The following is a 15,718-nucleotide window of genomic DNA, read 5'->3' on the forward strand; positions in this document are numbered from 1 at the left end:
GTTCCTCATTTGATCTTTTATCGAAGACATTTCAATCAAACCAAGCTATATTAGATCAAAGTGTTTTGTACAAATGAAGACACCCATGAGACAAATAAGGTCGAGAGAGAGAGAGACCAACCTTAAAAACTTCCAGTTCTTCTAAGATGAGTTCTCCAGTTGCAGAGGAGTTAGTGGGCAGGACTACAACCTTCTGAACTGTACCCTGGTCTGGAACAGAGAAGGGGTAGCAGGAGAGGGAGGAAAGGAAGGGAGAGGGAAAGAACAAGAAATAATTAAAAAGATGCAATGCTGAAAACAACAGTTGAGAGCGCATGTGTAGGAACTTCATGATAAAACCAATGTCTTCCAGTGGAATATCTTGCAACTGCTATGGATAATATCTTCCATCATAGTTTTAAAAATACTAATTAGTCACAATATCTTGTATAACAGGTTGTGTGTGTGTTTAAAAAAATTAATAATATTCATCTCATGTTCTTCCAATGGAAAAGCTCCCCCCCCCCCCATTGCTAATTGTTGCATGTGTGGCTAGCATTGCAATTTCCCCTCCTCATACACTGCAGTCCTGATGACAACTGCTCGCCACCCCGCAATACTGAACGTGATTGCTAATCACACCATCACTGTCAAGTGTAGTTGGGCCCTTAAGTTTTTGTGAGGTAGCAACTTTTGTAGGCTAATTTGCAAGGCTATGTTCAGCCAGGGTCCAAAGCTACAAGAATCATGAACACTGCCAAAAGGAGTGATGTTTATAAATCATGCTTTTCAGAAAGGAAAAAGATTTGGATCAAACATATTCCTCTGCATGCAATTTCTGCCTATGCTACCAGTGGAAGGAGTAATATTTTAACTCCCCCTCTCACGCCCACTGGACCCATCCAATCACTGTGGCAACCCAATGCCTCACTAGTATTACACTTCATGGGACTGGTACATAGGAGAGCGCGGTTCAAACTAGAAATGTAGGAAACTCCTTAAACATAGGAAAACTCCACTACTTTTCCAAAATTCCTTGGTTTGTGCCAAGGAAGAACCTCCATATTCACACCCAAAATTCACTTTAGTTTAAAGGTGCCTTTAGGCCAGGCACGTGATAGCCTTATTCTCTGTTTACCACCATGCAATATGCAGACACTCCCAAATTTGAACTCCCCTGGAATGCAAAGAGCAGCGTAGGATAGGTGGTTTTTTGGGTTGGAGGACTGTGGCAGGGAGAGAAATAGTTAACATTTCCCACCTGCGACCTGCATGATCCCAAGGCTGGTCAGGCTTCTCTGTGAATAGTTTTTGCACAACAAGAAGCTAGGCACGTTACTTAATTTCAAGACCACTTTCTATCCATCAGGATCGCAGGGCATTCATTCATACTAAAGCACCAATAAAACAGCATTAAAAACACACACACACACACACACACACACACACACACACCACACAACACCCATAAGATCATAACTGAGCCAGTTAAGACAACTGTATCTATCGTTAAAATGACAACTGTGTCTGCACAAACTGATTGTTTCATTTTCAGATGATTTCATCACACGACTCAGCTCTCCCATAGTCCTGGGTCTTAAGGCAAGGGTAGAAGAAGCCCACCGGCAAAGGTGCCATGTCTGCTTCCGGGGGGTGGGAGTGCTACAAGGTTGATAAAATGAGAGAGCGAAATTGACAGACTCATCCACCCCTACTTGCAGATGTTTAGGACTACATCTCTTATCTGCTCTCGCCGGCAAAGGCTCCCGGACGCCATTTGCTCAGTTACAGTCAAAGAACTATGACGGTTTACATCAGGCTACGGTATGCCTCACACTATACACAACACTTAGGTGGTATGGAACACCCAGATGTTTGGCTGTTTATGCAGTAAGTTCAACTTTCTAATTCAAGGGAAAAGTTCAACTCTTTCCATGTATTTGTAATATAAGCCAGCCAAAAGAGAACGTTCTAGTCAGTATCTTCAAAAGAGAGACTTCAAAACAGACCCATGAAAGACCTTCCCTAAGAAAACAAACAAACAAGTAAGCAAGCAAAAGACAACATCTGAAAGGACAAGCTAAGCCACATCATAAAAACCACCACGAGCACCACAATGGTAAGAAGTGCTGACCCGGGTGACAGTTTTATGAGGGAAACTTATCCTTTGTGGTGGTCCCAGCTCCCCACCTCCCACCCAGCCCAAGGATGAGACAAACTACAATTGCAATTCTGGCTCAAATATGCATGTCTGACCTCAAGGTCAAGAAAACAAAAAAGAAAGAGAAAAGGGAAAGCCTAAAAATAAAAATAAATTCTGCTTGGAACATCTCTGTCAAGTGAAAGTACAAGGATCCACTGGGATGACAAAAGACGGCCTCCAGGTTCTTCTTGCTGGTCTTGACAAAACTCCCACTGTGCTGCCCTCAGAACTGTTCAGATGTTTCCCATCACGATCACCCAAAATTATTTCAGAAACTAATTCAAGTGAAACTTGGTGGCAATTTGGGGAGACTTGTGCTCCTGTGTGAAATGTTAATTGATTACATTTAAATCCTGCTGTAGCAGATCCCACCTTTCTGACTAGCAATGGCAGCAGACCCACCGCTCTGTGTACCACCACAGGTTTCTGTGCAAAGTAAAACTGATACTTGGAGACTCAGGCAGAAGTTGAACAATTACTTTGAATATATAACAGACCCAGGGGATCCCCACCCCCATCTTAACTGGATTGAGAGTCTTCTCTTTCTAAAAGATCTCTCCCCTCCTGACTGGAATGAGACCCAAGTAGACTCACAGCTTCTACTTCTCCTGCTCACTCAGCCCTCCACTTAACTCCTGTCTCAATACTCTCCCAAGACACTAAACACTGTCTTCCAATCTAAGCTCAGAGACTTCCTTTCTCTAGTTGTAGACATTTTCCTCAGAGTGGATGTTACACACAGATCAGCTCTAACTCTCCTTCTCTTTCTTCATCCATCTCCCTCTCTGAACTCTCTCTCAGAAATGGGCTCCTTTTATTCCCCGCGCCCACTGCTGCTCCACCCCCCTCCGTCTTGGTAGCCAATCAGAGAGAGGCTCCACCCTCTGGTGGAATTCCAAGTCACTGCATCACCAGACTCTGGTCTGGCTCAGCTGTCCATCACAGCCGTCCTTCCTCCCAAAGTTGCTCAGGGCAGCAGGCCTTATCCAAACCCCTTGAGACATGCTGGAAGGTTGCTGCTGAGGCAGACAACAAAGTTATATGAAGTGAAGCAATAAAAAAAAATAAAAATAAAGGGGGGGGGGGGTTTTAAATAGGGCCAGCACATTATTTTTGGCAGGCAAATGTACCTGGTGATGGGCTTTTATTACTCAGTTGCCCCAGGGGTGGCCCATCCCATTTCGTCACCTGAGGTGAATTGATAAGATGCCTCTTTCCCCTGCTGCTGCCCCCCCCCCAAGCCTTGCTTACTAGGGTTGCACACAGTATTGCAATTCTGGTAGTATTTTTTTCCATTCCTTTCCTAATGATCTTGAGCATGGAATGTGGAATCTGCCACACACTTTTGTAAAAGTTATCACTAATGCCCCGCCACATCCCAGCAAAAGCCTGCTTTGGCATGGGAAAAACGGTCTGATCAACTTGGTGAGCGCTTGAACAGCACACTGTGAGCTGCCATCTACGAGACCGAGTATTTTTTAAACGGCCTCCACACAACGGCAAAAAGTGTGATTCACCTTTGGTCAGAGAATCACAGAGTGTCTGTCTGGGTATGCTGATGTCTCTCTGTTTTATTGTCTGATCTGTAAAATACACTTTTGCAGGGCCATGGTGAACATTTTTATTATAGCTTCTCCACCACTTACTACATCTAGTGTCAAAAAATACTTGACACACCCTGTCTGCACAATCCTCGGAGGGACAAGTCACTCCTCTTCCTGTTCCACAGATGGACTCTGAGGCTGGAACCGAACATTTGTGTTTGTTGGTGCTGTGCCGAAACCTCAACATTTCCTCAAAAGATTTATTCTCCTACAAAAGATGCTTCTATTTTTCTCTCTCATTCTCAAGAGTACTTTTAAAGTTCTCTCAAATTCCTTCAGCATTTTGGGAAGTAGAGGATTGATCTTACTTCATCATTGCAACGTGGCCACGGGAAGTGTATGTTCCCCTGAACAGCTCTCTCTAACAAACCTCCACCTGCATGAGATTTATCTGCATGAGTAGATCAAGTCCATAGCTAGATGGGAGGAGGTGTTTCTGAACTTGGCAGGCAAACACCCTAGCTGGAAGAATGACTCACTTCTTAGGCCGAGAGAGACAGAACTGGCAACATTTCTGTCCCGCTTCGGAACTCATCCATGCTGCCTCGTGTCACCACGCTGCCAAGTCGCTCTTGCCATTGCCAAAGGGATGCCGGGGCCTGTGCCACCAGCGATCAAGCCTGCCAGGATCACACAATGCAGTTGTCAACACTCGTAAGAAGGAAATTTGACACAAATCTTTTAATTAGCCCATGATCCCCGTTCCTCTTGTTCGCTTGCTTTTTGTTGGTGATTGCGTTCTCTAGCAAATCCCTTTAGTCCTATTGAAAGCACAAAACACTGGAACACAAGACAAAAAATGGCCACACCCTTGAGTTTCATTTATTTTTCAGCAGTTATTGTGTGCCACCCATGTTCATGACATCAGAGACATGGTTGGTGATGACATGAGAGTCCTTTTGTGGCTGTTCCCTTCCAAGGGCGGTTAGACTGGCTCCCTCCTCGTTATCCTTCTGCCAGAAGACTAAGACCTTCCTACTCAGACAAGTATTTGAAAACTAGGCGCTGACTAAATATCTAATATAAATGAGATTACTCGACAAAAGCAAGTTCACACCTCTCATTCTCCTCGTATACATACTTAAGGTACATATATGAGAGGCTCGTTTATAATTATATTTTGGAAATGATTCGTGTTCTTATGTAGCTGCATTGTTTTATACTTTCTGGATGTCCCACGAACCTATTATAAAGTAGTTGTGTTCTATGTTATAAATCAAGCACTGCTAGGAGTTGTTTCCTTTTGTTTTCTTTTTTTTAATCAATTAAAAAATTGGTGCGGCATGAGCAAATATTTATTCTGAAAGTGTGGCCCAGAGAAAAAAGTTTGAGAACCACTGCTTTAAATAAACGACAGCAGCAACAATTTTAAGGAAGCAAAGCCAGAGGGAAGAGCAGGGAACTATGGAAAACACTTCCATTATCAGGCTGGACTGGAATATGGATGGACTGGTTCAAAGAAAGAGGAGCCCTTTACTGGCGTCAGGGCAATAAGAGTTAGGGCTCTTCCCTGGCTACCAGCAATGCAAATCATGTCGGAGTGCGTGGCGTCACACTGACAAGCCCCACAGAACGTCACCTTGGTCCTGTTTACATCCCTCCATGAGCTGGAGTGTGAATTTGTGAGGGGCAGGGGAACAGGCAGTGAACAGCCCCCCCCTTCCATTTTGGCAGATGTGTCCAACACTGCCTTAACCTAATTATTTAGGAGAGAAGCCTTGTTTAGACACTGGTGCTCTGAGAGAAATGTCCTTTTAACCGTTGTTACTAATTATCAAGGTCGGCGGTTTGAATCCCCGCGACGGGGTGAGCTCCCGTTGCTTGGTCCCAGCTCCTGCCAACCTAGCAGTTCGAAAGCACGTCAAAGTGCAAGTAGATAAATAGGTACCGCTTCAGCGGGAAGGTAAACGGCGTTTCTGTGCACTGCTCTGGTTCGCCAGAAGCGGCTTTGTCATGCTGGCCACATGACCCGGAAGCTGTACGCTGGCTCCCTTGGCCATTAACGCGAGATGAGCGCCGCAACACCAGAGTCGGACACGACTGGACCTAATGGTCAGGGGTCCCTTTACCTTTACCTCAAAACGATGGGCAGCATGAACAAGGAGGGAGGGCTCAGACAATGCAAGGGCCGCCAGTGGATGTAGTGAGGAGGAGAAAGGTGGTTTTGCTCTCAGCGCACTGCCCCCACGTGCAGCCTTTTCTCCTTTGATGTGGAAGAAGGGAAATGCCTCGGGGTGGGCAAAACGTGCCCTTGGTGGCTCTTAGAACTGAGAATCAAGCACTCACTTTCTTAGCCCCCTCTTGTCTTCTTGCAAGCCCAAGTGGCATGATCTGTGACTCAAAGCCCCTCTCAGCAGCTAAGGGCTGGCACACCAGCAGCAACCTCTCCTGGGCAGAGACCCATCAGTCAACATTATCCATGCTCTGGCAACATCTAGGTTAGACTACCGCTGTATGTGCTATATTTGGATAGGGCTTCCTTTAGTTATCGTAATAGGGAAGAAGAAGAAGAAGAAGAAGAGTTTGGATTTGATATCCCGCTTTTTACTACCCGAAGGAGTCTCAAAGCGGCTAACATTCTCCTTTCCCTTCCTCCCCCACAACAAACACTCTGTGAGGTGAGTGGGGCTGAGAGACTTCAAAGAAGTGTGACTAGCCCAAGGTCACCCAGCAGCTGCATGTGGAGGAGTGCAGACACGAACCCGGTTCCCCAGATTACGAGTCTGCTGCTCTTAACCACTACACCAAACTGGCTCTCAGTCGCTGACTGGGACCAGCCAAATAGACCCCATTTTGCCAGTCCTTAAAACAGCTGCACTGGTTGCCTGCTTCCGTTCGACCTCATCCGCTGAAATGGGACAGCTGTGTAACGAAAGTGTAACATTTGTATAGACACCATAAGATTTTACTCTCGGTTGACCAGAGTACTGGCATGTTTGAACACTGGAAAGCATAGCTGTTCCTGAAAGAAGATCAAGAATTTTCTAGGAGGCTACAGTGTGAAACTATGAGAACGCTGAGCTGGAATGCTGGTTTAAGATTTCTCCAGAGGTGACTATGGTATTAATCGGACTGTATTTTTAAGAAAAACAAATCCAAAGCCTTAAATCTGAATACAACTTTAATTCAAAGCAGATGACAACAATCCCCCCTTTAAAAAAACCTATTTTAAAACACTTTTAGGAAATCTATAGCATTGATTAAGAGACCAAAAGAATGGGAGGATAACCTTCTAGGCCTCTTTATCTGGCATCCATAACTCTTCTCAGGCCACACCCTTCACTGGCCCTTGCTTTGAACCCTGATTTCCCCTCTCCCCACCCCCCACCCCGGCTGCAATGTGTCCTTAAATTCTGATTATGCCTGTTGTTTGACTGGATAGAGGATAGAGATGGGTGGGTGTAGAAATTGGCCTACTGCAGAAAGGTGAAATTTGCATCCATTACTCTTCCCATTCTTGCCCCTGGCCTTGGCTACCATGAACAGGGAACACAGCCTTCATATTGACAAAAGTTCCATATTGGTGGGGGGTCGCATCTGTAGAACAGCAAAGTGGCAGTGGTTGATCTTGAGGGATCCTGTCCTGCAAAACAGATGCCTGTAGATTACTAAAACAGCAGGTGTTTGTTTGTCCTACCTGTTCCAAGAAACAAGACATGGTATTTTCCATCTGCCGCATTGACACGATCGACAGCAATCTTTGTATATTTGTAGTCGGTGCCTGTACGGATTATTAATGGCCTCTTATGGACTGGGTAGATGGGATTAAACATCAAGGGATGGTTCCTGATGAATGTGACCACATCATCTGGAAACTCCTTGGTGGTCCGTATGTTGGGTGTGAACGCTCCTCCAGGACACTGTAAAAGAGGAAATGGCAATCATCACTTAGTATCTATACGAAGGACCTTTCAATTCCCAGTTCTTTTAAATACCCTCTGAATTGCAGAAATGTGCATTAATTCTCCTTTGTCCTTGGGATAAGGCAGGCAAATCTAAATCAATACGAGAGCATGAACTGGCATTCAAGCGTTTCAATGTGTACTTAAGCATACTTCATCAAAATATTATTTCATTCCAGTGCCGTTAAAGTTGTGTTTGAAGAACCGCAACTACAAAATTCTGTTTCCTATACTCGGTCAATTCCAGTGAATCCTAACACCGAATTTGTGAAGTTCCTGCAAATAATATATTTGTGGTGGGAAAACAAGCAAACTACTGCTAAATGATACTGACTTCTTCCTGAAAGAATATTAATTAACCTGATGTTGATGCCTATCAAAATGCCAATCTAGCCGTCATTTAATTTGACGGATGCAGAAAAGGCTGCACATCCCTTTACATGGCTACTAATCACCCACAATAATGTATACAGTGGTACCTCGGGTTACATATGCTTCAGGTTACATACACTTCGGGTTACATGCTCCGCTAACCCATAAATAACTCTTCAGGTTAAGAACTTTGCTTCAGGATAAGAAAAGAAATCGTGCTCTGGCGGCGCAGCGGCAGTGGGAGGTCCCATTAGCTAAAGTGGTGCTTCAGGTTAAGAACAGTTTCAGGTTAAGAACGGACCTGCGGAACGAATTAAGTACGTAACCAGAGGTACCATTGTACTCAAAAGCTGGGCTGGGGCCTTTAACTTGTAATTTGCTCCTGAATGGTACACTAGGACACATAACTGGCCACAGATGTACACATGTAATGTACTGCAGCAATCTGTCACATGCATGCCTTCACCCAAGTTTAGTTCCAGTACAAATGTACCGATTCTAATTGTACAAACAACTCTGATGGCTTATGGAGTGGTCTGTGTGTACGCAAATTACGTGAATGCAGAATGCTGAAAGTTAGCTTGCAACAGCATTCAACAAGTTACTTCAGGCACACAGGTGGCTGGCTGAAGTACGTTAAAACACTTTCCCACAAACAAGTGTCGTGTCCCGTCCCCCCCGCCCAGTGTAACCTCAGCCCGATTCTGGAAAATCCCTGTCTGCTTTTTAATGAAATTACATCATTTTGGGGAATGGGCTGTTTCTAGCATCAGAGAAGGGAAGGGAAGGGAAGGGAAGGGAAGGGAAGGGAAGGGAAGGGAAGGGAAGGGAAGGGAAGGGAAGGACTGCTTTCTTAATATATTCTGAGGTTTACTTATACTGCAAGGGCAGTGACAAATCTTGGTGCAGCTGCTCATCTAAACAGTGTGGTGACCAGGCCTCTCATAGCAATGCTGCATTTTAACAGCTTCCTGTGACTGCTGTAAGAAGGGAATGATTGCAAGATATGTCAGCACTCCCTGTGAAACCACAATAGAGGCTAAAATGTCCTTGAAAGGCAATGCCAAAGTCAAGACAGTTTAACGCGGTTCTACATTTTGCTTGAGCAAATTATCTGATTGCCAACAGTTGATGAAACTATAAACTTCCAAAATAAGAAAGAAGAGGAAGGCAAATAAAAATAAAAATGCAATCCTGTTAAGCACCAGCTTGTCCTTTTCCTCCCTCCCCACCTGTTGTGAGGATTTTAGGTGCAGGTTCCTACATTCAAGGCCACAATTCCAGCCGCTGTTTTAGCACGCTACTTCTGACCCCCTGACTCCTTTCTACTGTTTCAGCATGAACTGGAACAGCCCAAGTAATCCCATCTTATTCACCTGATTTACACTCCACTTATTTCACAAAAACTTTCCTGGGTCATCATAGCCCCATGGACTCCCTCATTACAATATGCTAGTGTCCTGGCAACTTCAGTGACACCAGTCTTTCCTGAACCATAGGGAAGAGAAAGCCAATGTGGTACCCCCCCCCAGCTGTAGTTGGACTACAACTCCCATCATCTGGTCCTGTTAGCTAGGGATGATGGGAGTTGTAGCCCTAGAACTGAACCTCAATAGTAAAGGACATGTAGCTGTCCTAGGCTAGAGCGACTCCAACTATACAAATCACTGACAGCAGGGCTGTCATTCAGAATACACAGCTAGTGTGACCAATGGTCTAACTCAGCTCTCCCTAACCCGGTAACCTCCAGATGTTTTGGACTCCAACTGCCATCATCCCGGATCACACAACATGCTTGCAAGGGTTTGAGTGATCAAGGGGGGGGGGGGTCAGGAGAAGGAGGGCCTTCCAGGTTAGAGGCCGAGAGTCACAGTTTGAGTGCAGACTCAGACAGAGGAGTCAGAGGTTGTCCTTGCTACCCAGCAGCAGGGCTCGCCTCCTCCTCTGACACCCCACTCAAGGAGAGTCCTGCACGTTCCTGAGAAATGGTCCAGAGGCTCATATTCTTGATGCAGCCTTCGTCTGCTTGGCAGGGGTCCAGAGTGAGAGGCTAGAGGGGGAAGGGAGGGGCCAGTGGTCAGTTTCAGCAATGTCTCAGTTGGATTAAGATGTGTTGTTATTTTAGGTTAATAAAATGCTATTTGCATCCCATGCTTTCCTGCCCTGTGGATCACCTGGGCTCATGTGGCAGCTCCTTGACAGGCTAGTCTAACTCAACAGAAGGCAACTTCATTTATCCGACTTTTACTTCACTTTCACATTGAGCGAACAGAGCGGTACTGTACCCGATTCCCTCGAGACAAGTTCCAACAATGCCTACGAGAGAAAAATCTGTTCCATCTATTTTATGCACACACAGGGAAACATCATAGTCCATCCCAGAAATTGCCAACTTGGTGACAGTCCATAATCACACTTATACATGATGCAGACAGCATTATTAAATGTGGTTCCTTATACATTTGCCACGGGGCAATTAATGCACCAGGGAGACAAAATAAATGGGCCTCAGACCATGAAAAATGACCAGCCTCTTGTACTACTTCAAAGCAACACCTCTATTCTATTCAGTTTCCTAAATGCAGAATTAGAGACTGGTTGATGTAGGAGTTCAGCCTTGGTATGAAAGAGAAGTAACTGTCCAATGGCAGACATAGACACAAGGTAGAGTGTTCTAAGATGATAGGACTTTAGTTGGCAAGTTGTCATCTCATGACTGAGTTATCTCACTCATGTCACAAGCGCCATGTTTGTGGAAAGTTAATATGCCAAGTTTCTAATGTAGCTTTTTCCTAGTCCATCTATTTTTCTGCATTTAGTGAGTTATGCACACAGAGAAAGGTGCGCGGGAAATGTTCAAATATCTGCTGCATGAAGGAGTATAATTCTAGGAGGACTTGGGTTACTACCTAATGCTTTATCTACACATACGGTTTGGCTGTAAACTGCTCATTTAGGATGGGGATAACTAGTATGACACTCTCCAGCTGTTATACTGTAGCTTCCACCATCCCTGACCATTAGTCATGCTGACTGCGCTGAGGAGCGTTGGAGTCTAACAACATCTGGAGGACTCCTATCTCTGACTGAGATGAGCAAACTGGCTTTGCTATGTTCTTCCATAACAATTAATAATGGCTCAATTAGGTCCTTTGGCAACAGGCTGGTGCTTTGTTAATGTAAAGAAGAAAGTGCTCTGGTGAGCTTTCCAGAGAAATGGAATGGTGAACTAGGCAAAGCTCAGGCTGATTTGAGAAGCTAGCACTAACCTCCTAAGGTACCCATTTCAGCAATAGTTTTATGTGGATTTGAATAATGTAACATATTCACTGGGCAAAAGCCAAGCCTTGCAGACTTGGCATTCCTGCAATACATACCAGTCATTGCAGATATTTCTTCCACAATTGAATATAAGTCAAAGGAAACATTAATGACGTAACGTACTGGTTCATGCTGGGCTGGTGGCTGTGTTTTAAATCTTGTTAGTCAACCGGACTTTATACAAATCATGTCATAGAATACGTTATGAGCCTTACATCAACCCTTGTGTAAGGGAATATTCTTTGAGTCCAGTGACTGTATAGCTGGTTCATTTCTTTGGGGTATAGAAGAGTTCACTGCCTCCAGATAGTGCATATTTAAAAGTTGTTTTAGGTCTGCAATAAGCCATTCTTTCTGCCAGTTAAGAAATGCAAAGCCAAATAATACAGGAACTCATCTCAGCTGTAACTGAATAACATCCTTTTCCACTGCCAGTTTGCCCTGGGCATACCCACATGCTTTTCTTGGAGATGAATGCTGTGTTGTAGTTCCTAGGAGAGGGCTGTTCTTCGAATTGAACAAATATGGGAATGTTTTATCCTCTCCCAAGCATGACCCCCTGCTTAAGATGTGTCCACAGGAAAAGTACAGTGTTCTTAACCATTAGTCAAGTCTTCTGTCAAACGTAAGAACCAAACTGCATATCCTAAAACCTCACATAGCACAACCTTTCCCAGACTGTACCACTTTGGAGGGTCATGGGTTTGAGCCCTACGTTGGGCAAACGATTCCTGCATTGCAAGGAATTGGGCTAGATGGTCTCTGTGGTCCCTTCCAACTCTACAATTCTATGATTCAATGAACCCAAGGCAGTATATTGCTAATAATGTCTGTGATATTGTGTCAGAAGCTGTTATTCTAAGAGGATTACTCTATTTAAAATATGCATAGAGCACAAATGTAACTTTAACATGTAATTTTGTTATGTACATTTGCTTTAAAATTGATGATTTTATTCATATTTTGATAAATTCCACATCAATTTGTTTTACTTTTCCTGATTTTTAAAAAATGCATATTATATAGTGGTACCTCGGTTTACGAACTTAATCCGTTCAGGAAGTCTGTTCTTAAACTAAAAGCGTTCTTAAACTGGACTGTTCTTAAACAGAGGCACCACTGTATATCTTTTCTAGGTAAACTGCTTATGGGTTTTTTGTTTTGTTAATGTTGTTGATTGAATAGTCTCTTAAACTTTTCAAACAAACAAACAAACAAACAAACAAACAAACAAACGGATATGTGTTAATTATTTGCTTGCATAAAAATGTCCCAACACACCAGTTCTAGGCACAGATATGGTATACATATATAGTATCTCATTGCATTCCATTATTTCTGAGCTTGGGAAGAGTGTATTTTAGAAGCTATATTCTTTCATATAACTCAACTTTAACTTTTGCACATGGAACATCTGTCTTTTTCCGGAAGCATTTGAACAATCCCAGGCCCACTAAATTTCCTTGCAAAAGGAGTAACTTGATTTTGTATATCCCAAGAACACTATTAAAAGAATGAACCTCTGAAATGCAAGCTATCCATTACTATGATCCTTCATTCACCTTTTATCTGTTAAAAATGGCTTAAAGTGTAACCTGCATTCATCTTTATGTAAAGCCGCATTGATAGGCTTGGCGCTAAAGGGAATTCCATTTCACTTGTGTCTAGTACTGTTCGTAGTCGAAAACCCCAGATGCAGGAACCGGATCTGTCTAAGCTAATCAAATTATTTTAATCATCAGTGCCATTAACAGCCATTACGCTTCGGTTACAAGTTTATCAGCAAAGCTCTCATTGCTAATCAGCAGAGTAACTGATCTTTGCTAACAAGGCTGCTGCGCTTTCTCTATCTGAAATCACTGAAATGTTATTGTAAGTTCCCCTAGGGCCAAGAAAAAGGAAGACAGGATATTGAGGAATAAATTGGCCATGACCTTAGTAGAGAGCTGCAATGTCATTCATTTGCTGCTTAAGGGAAACCAGTGTAAGCTATTACCTTCTCTTGTAACTTGGGAAACTGCAGAACAGATGAGGTTGCCCTCTGAACACTGATCCGTTTAACCCAGAGCTACTTCAACTGGCAGTGGCTCTCCATCTTCTCAGGCAGATCCTCTGAGCCAACCTAGCCATCACAATGAATGGTGCTATCCTGAGAAAGCTTGTGGAGATTTGAGTCTTACTGAGTTCAGTTGGCCTTGCATAGGATTTCAGTCTGGAAGATGGAGACTGAACCGCATGCCCTACTGCTGAGCTCCTGGCTGTTATATCACCACTGTGTCTGAACATGTAATTATTTCCTACGCGCAAGGAGGCAAGTGGAGTAGCTGGCTGGCTGGCTGTGGCCAGGAGAAAGTGCTAAATGAAGGTTGGGGAGCCCCAGCCTCCGGGGATGAGCCTCCAGCCCTCTCTTTCTGGCCCTTGAGACCACACCCCTCACTGGCATTGCTTGACACTCTCCTCAAGTGCAGCCTGGTTGCAATGTGTGCTTGTCCTCTGATAATGCCTTTTGCCTGCTTGGATGCAGGACAGAGAGGCTGTGTGTGATTGTATGCAGAAACTATCCCACTGTAAAAAGGGGACACTGGCCTTCATTGTCCACTTTTGCCTCTGGCCGCTGACTGCCATCGATGGAGCTGCCCTCATAAGGTTAAACAGAAGGTACCATGGATCTCACGGGACCCGGGTGGCGCTGTGGGTTAAACCACAGAGTCTAGGGCTTGCTGATCAGAAGGTATGCGGTTCGAATCCCTGCCACGGGGTGAGCTCCCGTTGCTCGGTCCCAGCTCCTGCCCACCTAGCAGTTCGAAAGCATGTCAAAAGTGCAAGTAGATAAATAGGTACCGCTCCAGCGGGAAGGTAAACGGCGTTTCCGTGCGCTGCTCTGGTTCGCCAGAAGCGGCTTTGTCATGCTGGCCACATGACCCGGAAGCTGTCTGCAGACAAACGCCGGCTCCCTCGGCCTATAGAGCGAGATGAGCGCCGCAACCCCAGAGTCGGACACGACTGGACCTGATGGTCAGGGGTCCCTTTACCTTTACCATGGATCTCAGGCTTCCCCCCTTGCACTAAATCAGCTTCAAATCATAGAGTACAACAAGAAATTTGTCTCAGTTCCTCCCCCTTATCTATTTTATCTTTTCTTTCAGCCTTGTCACAGACAGATAGCCCACCTTTTCCTAAGCGAAACCAGAACTTTTAAATGTTTTTAAACATTCTTCAGTGTTTCAAATGGGTTTTTATTTGACTTTAAATTGTACAGTTTTAACATTTTGCTGCTTGCTGCCCTAGGCTCCTTTTAGGCAGAAGGGTAGGATAAAAATCTAATAAATAAATGAAACTTCCCTGGATACGTCACTTCCATTAGCTAAATGTTCTTATAGGTTAACAACTTTCTTCCCATTATTCAACTTAAAAGTCATGTTGCCGTAGCCTTGGCTCAGTGGTTTTCATCTCTTAGTGCTGAGGAATATGCAGTAAATTGTTCTCCTTCCCTTTAGATGACTGTCTTTTTAAAAACAGCTATCTTCTCTCTAGGCTAAACACATTGTAGATCTATCCACTTCCCCAATTCTGTCAAAATCATCCACAGCTTCCTTTTATCAGCTTTACTGCCTCTTAATCCTGGCCAATTTGTCCACATGCCTTCTGAAATGTGGCCAAATGAAATAAAACCGAAGGGAGCAGTCCGGGAACAGACCAAAGCGATGCTGAGTGAAGGATCATGCCTAAGGCTGATAAAGATAACAGAAAGGCAAGTTGGACTTGTAAAACCATGTTCAGATGAGTACTTACAGTCCCAGGTCGTGGATAAGGAATTCTTCCCTGATAGGGAATCAGCTGGTGGTTTGGCCCTTCCTTGTGTGCGAACGGGCCATTGAACACTCTCTGGATATCAGACAAGTGATATACACAGACGGCTGAACCTTTAAATACAGAGCTGGGGAAGAAAAAGAAACAAACAAAAATGTCAAAACAAAATTAAAATTAAAAAAATTCTTTCCAGTAGCACCTTAGAGACCAACTAAGTTTGTTCTTGGTATGAGCTTTCGTGTGCATGCACACTTCTTCAGATACACTTAAACAGAAGTCACCAGACCCTTATTTATAGTGAGAGAGTGGGGAGGGGTATTATTCAGAAGGGTGGTGGTATATGGAACTCGCTGAACTGACCGCTAGAATCCGAGACCAGAGGGAGGAGAAGGTGTCGCAGCACTGGAAGAAATTTAAGGACTATTTACTTAAATGTGTAAAATTGAATATTTGAATATTTGAGCAGAATTAATCAGAAGAATCGGCTTTAGCAGGTTAATGTTAGACAAAATGTTTAGAAGAAATTT

At 44.1% G+C, this 15,718-nt stretch overlaps 1 protein-coding gene across 1 annotated transcript in view; it reads right to left on the reverse strand.

Annotated features, from left to right (window-relative positions):
- SEMA3C (semaphorin 3C) overlaps positions 1–15,718 on the reverse strand; it is a 151,516-nt gene that overhangs the window by 20,042 nt on the left and 115,756 nt on the right. The window contains exons 11-13 of the mRNA XM_033163538.1: positions 15,174–15,318; positions 7,424–7,646; positions 122–210 (exon numbers count right to left, since the gene is read on the reverse strand). Of these exons, the coding sequence (XP_033019429.1) occupies positions 122–210; positions 7,424–7,646; positions 15,174–15,318 (457 nt within the window). The remainder of the gene's footprint in view (positions 1–121; positions 211–7,423; positions 7,647–15,173; positions 15,319–15,718) is intronic.

This window comes from Lacerta agilis, chromosome 10 (assembly GCF_009819535.1).
Source record: "Lacerta agilis isolate rLacAgi1 chromosome 10, rLacAgi1.pri, whole genome shotgun sequence".
NCBI lineage: Eukaryota > Metazoa > Chordata > Lepidosauria > Squamata > Lacertidae > Lacerta > Lacerta agilis.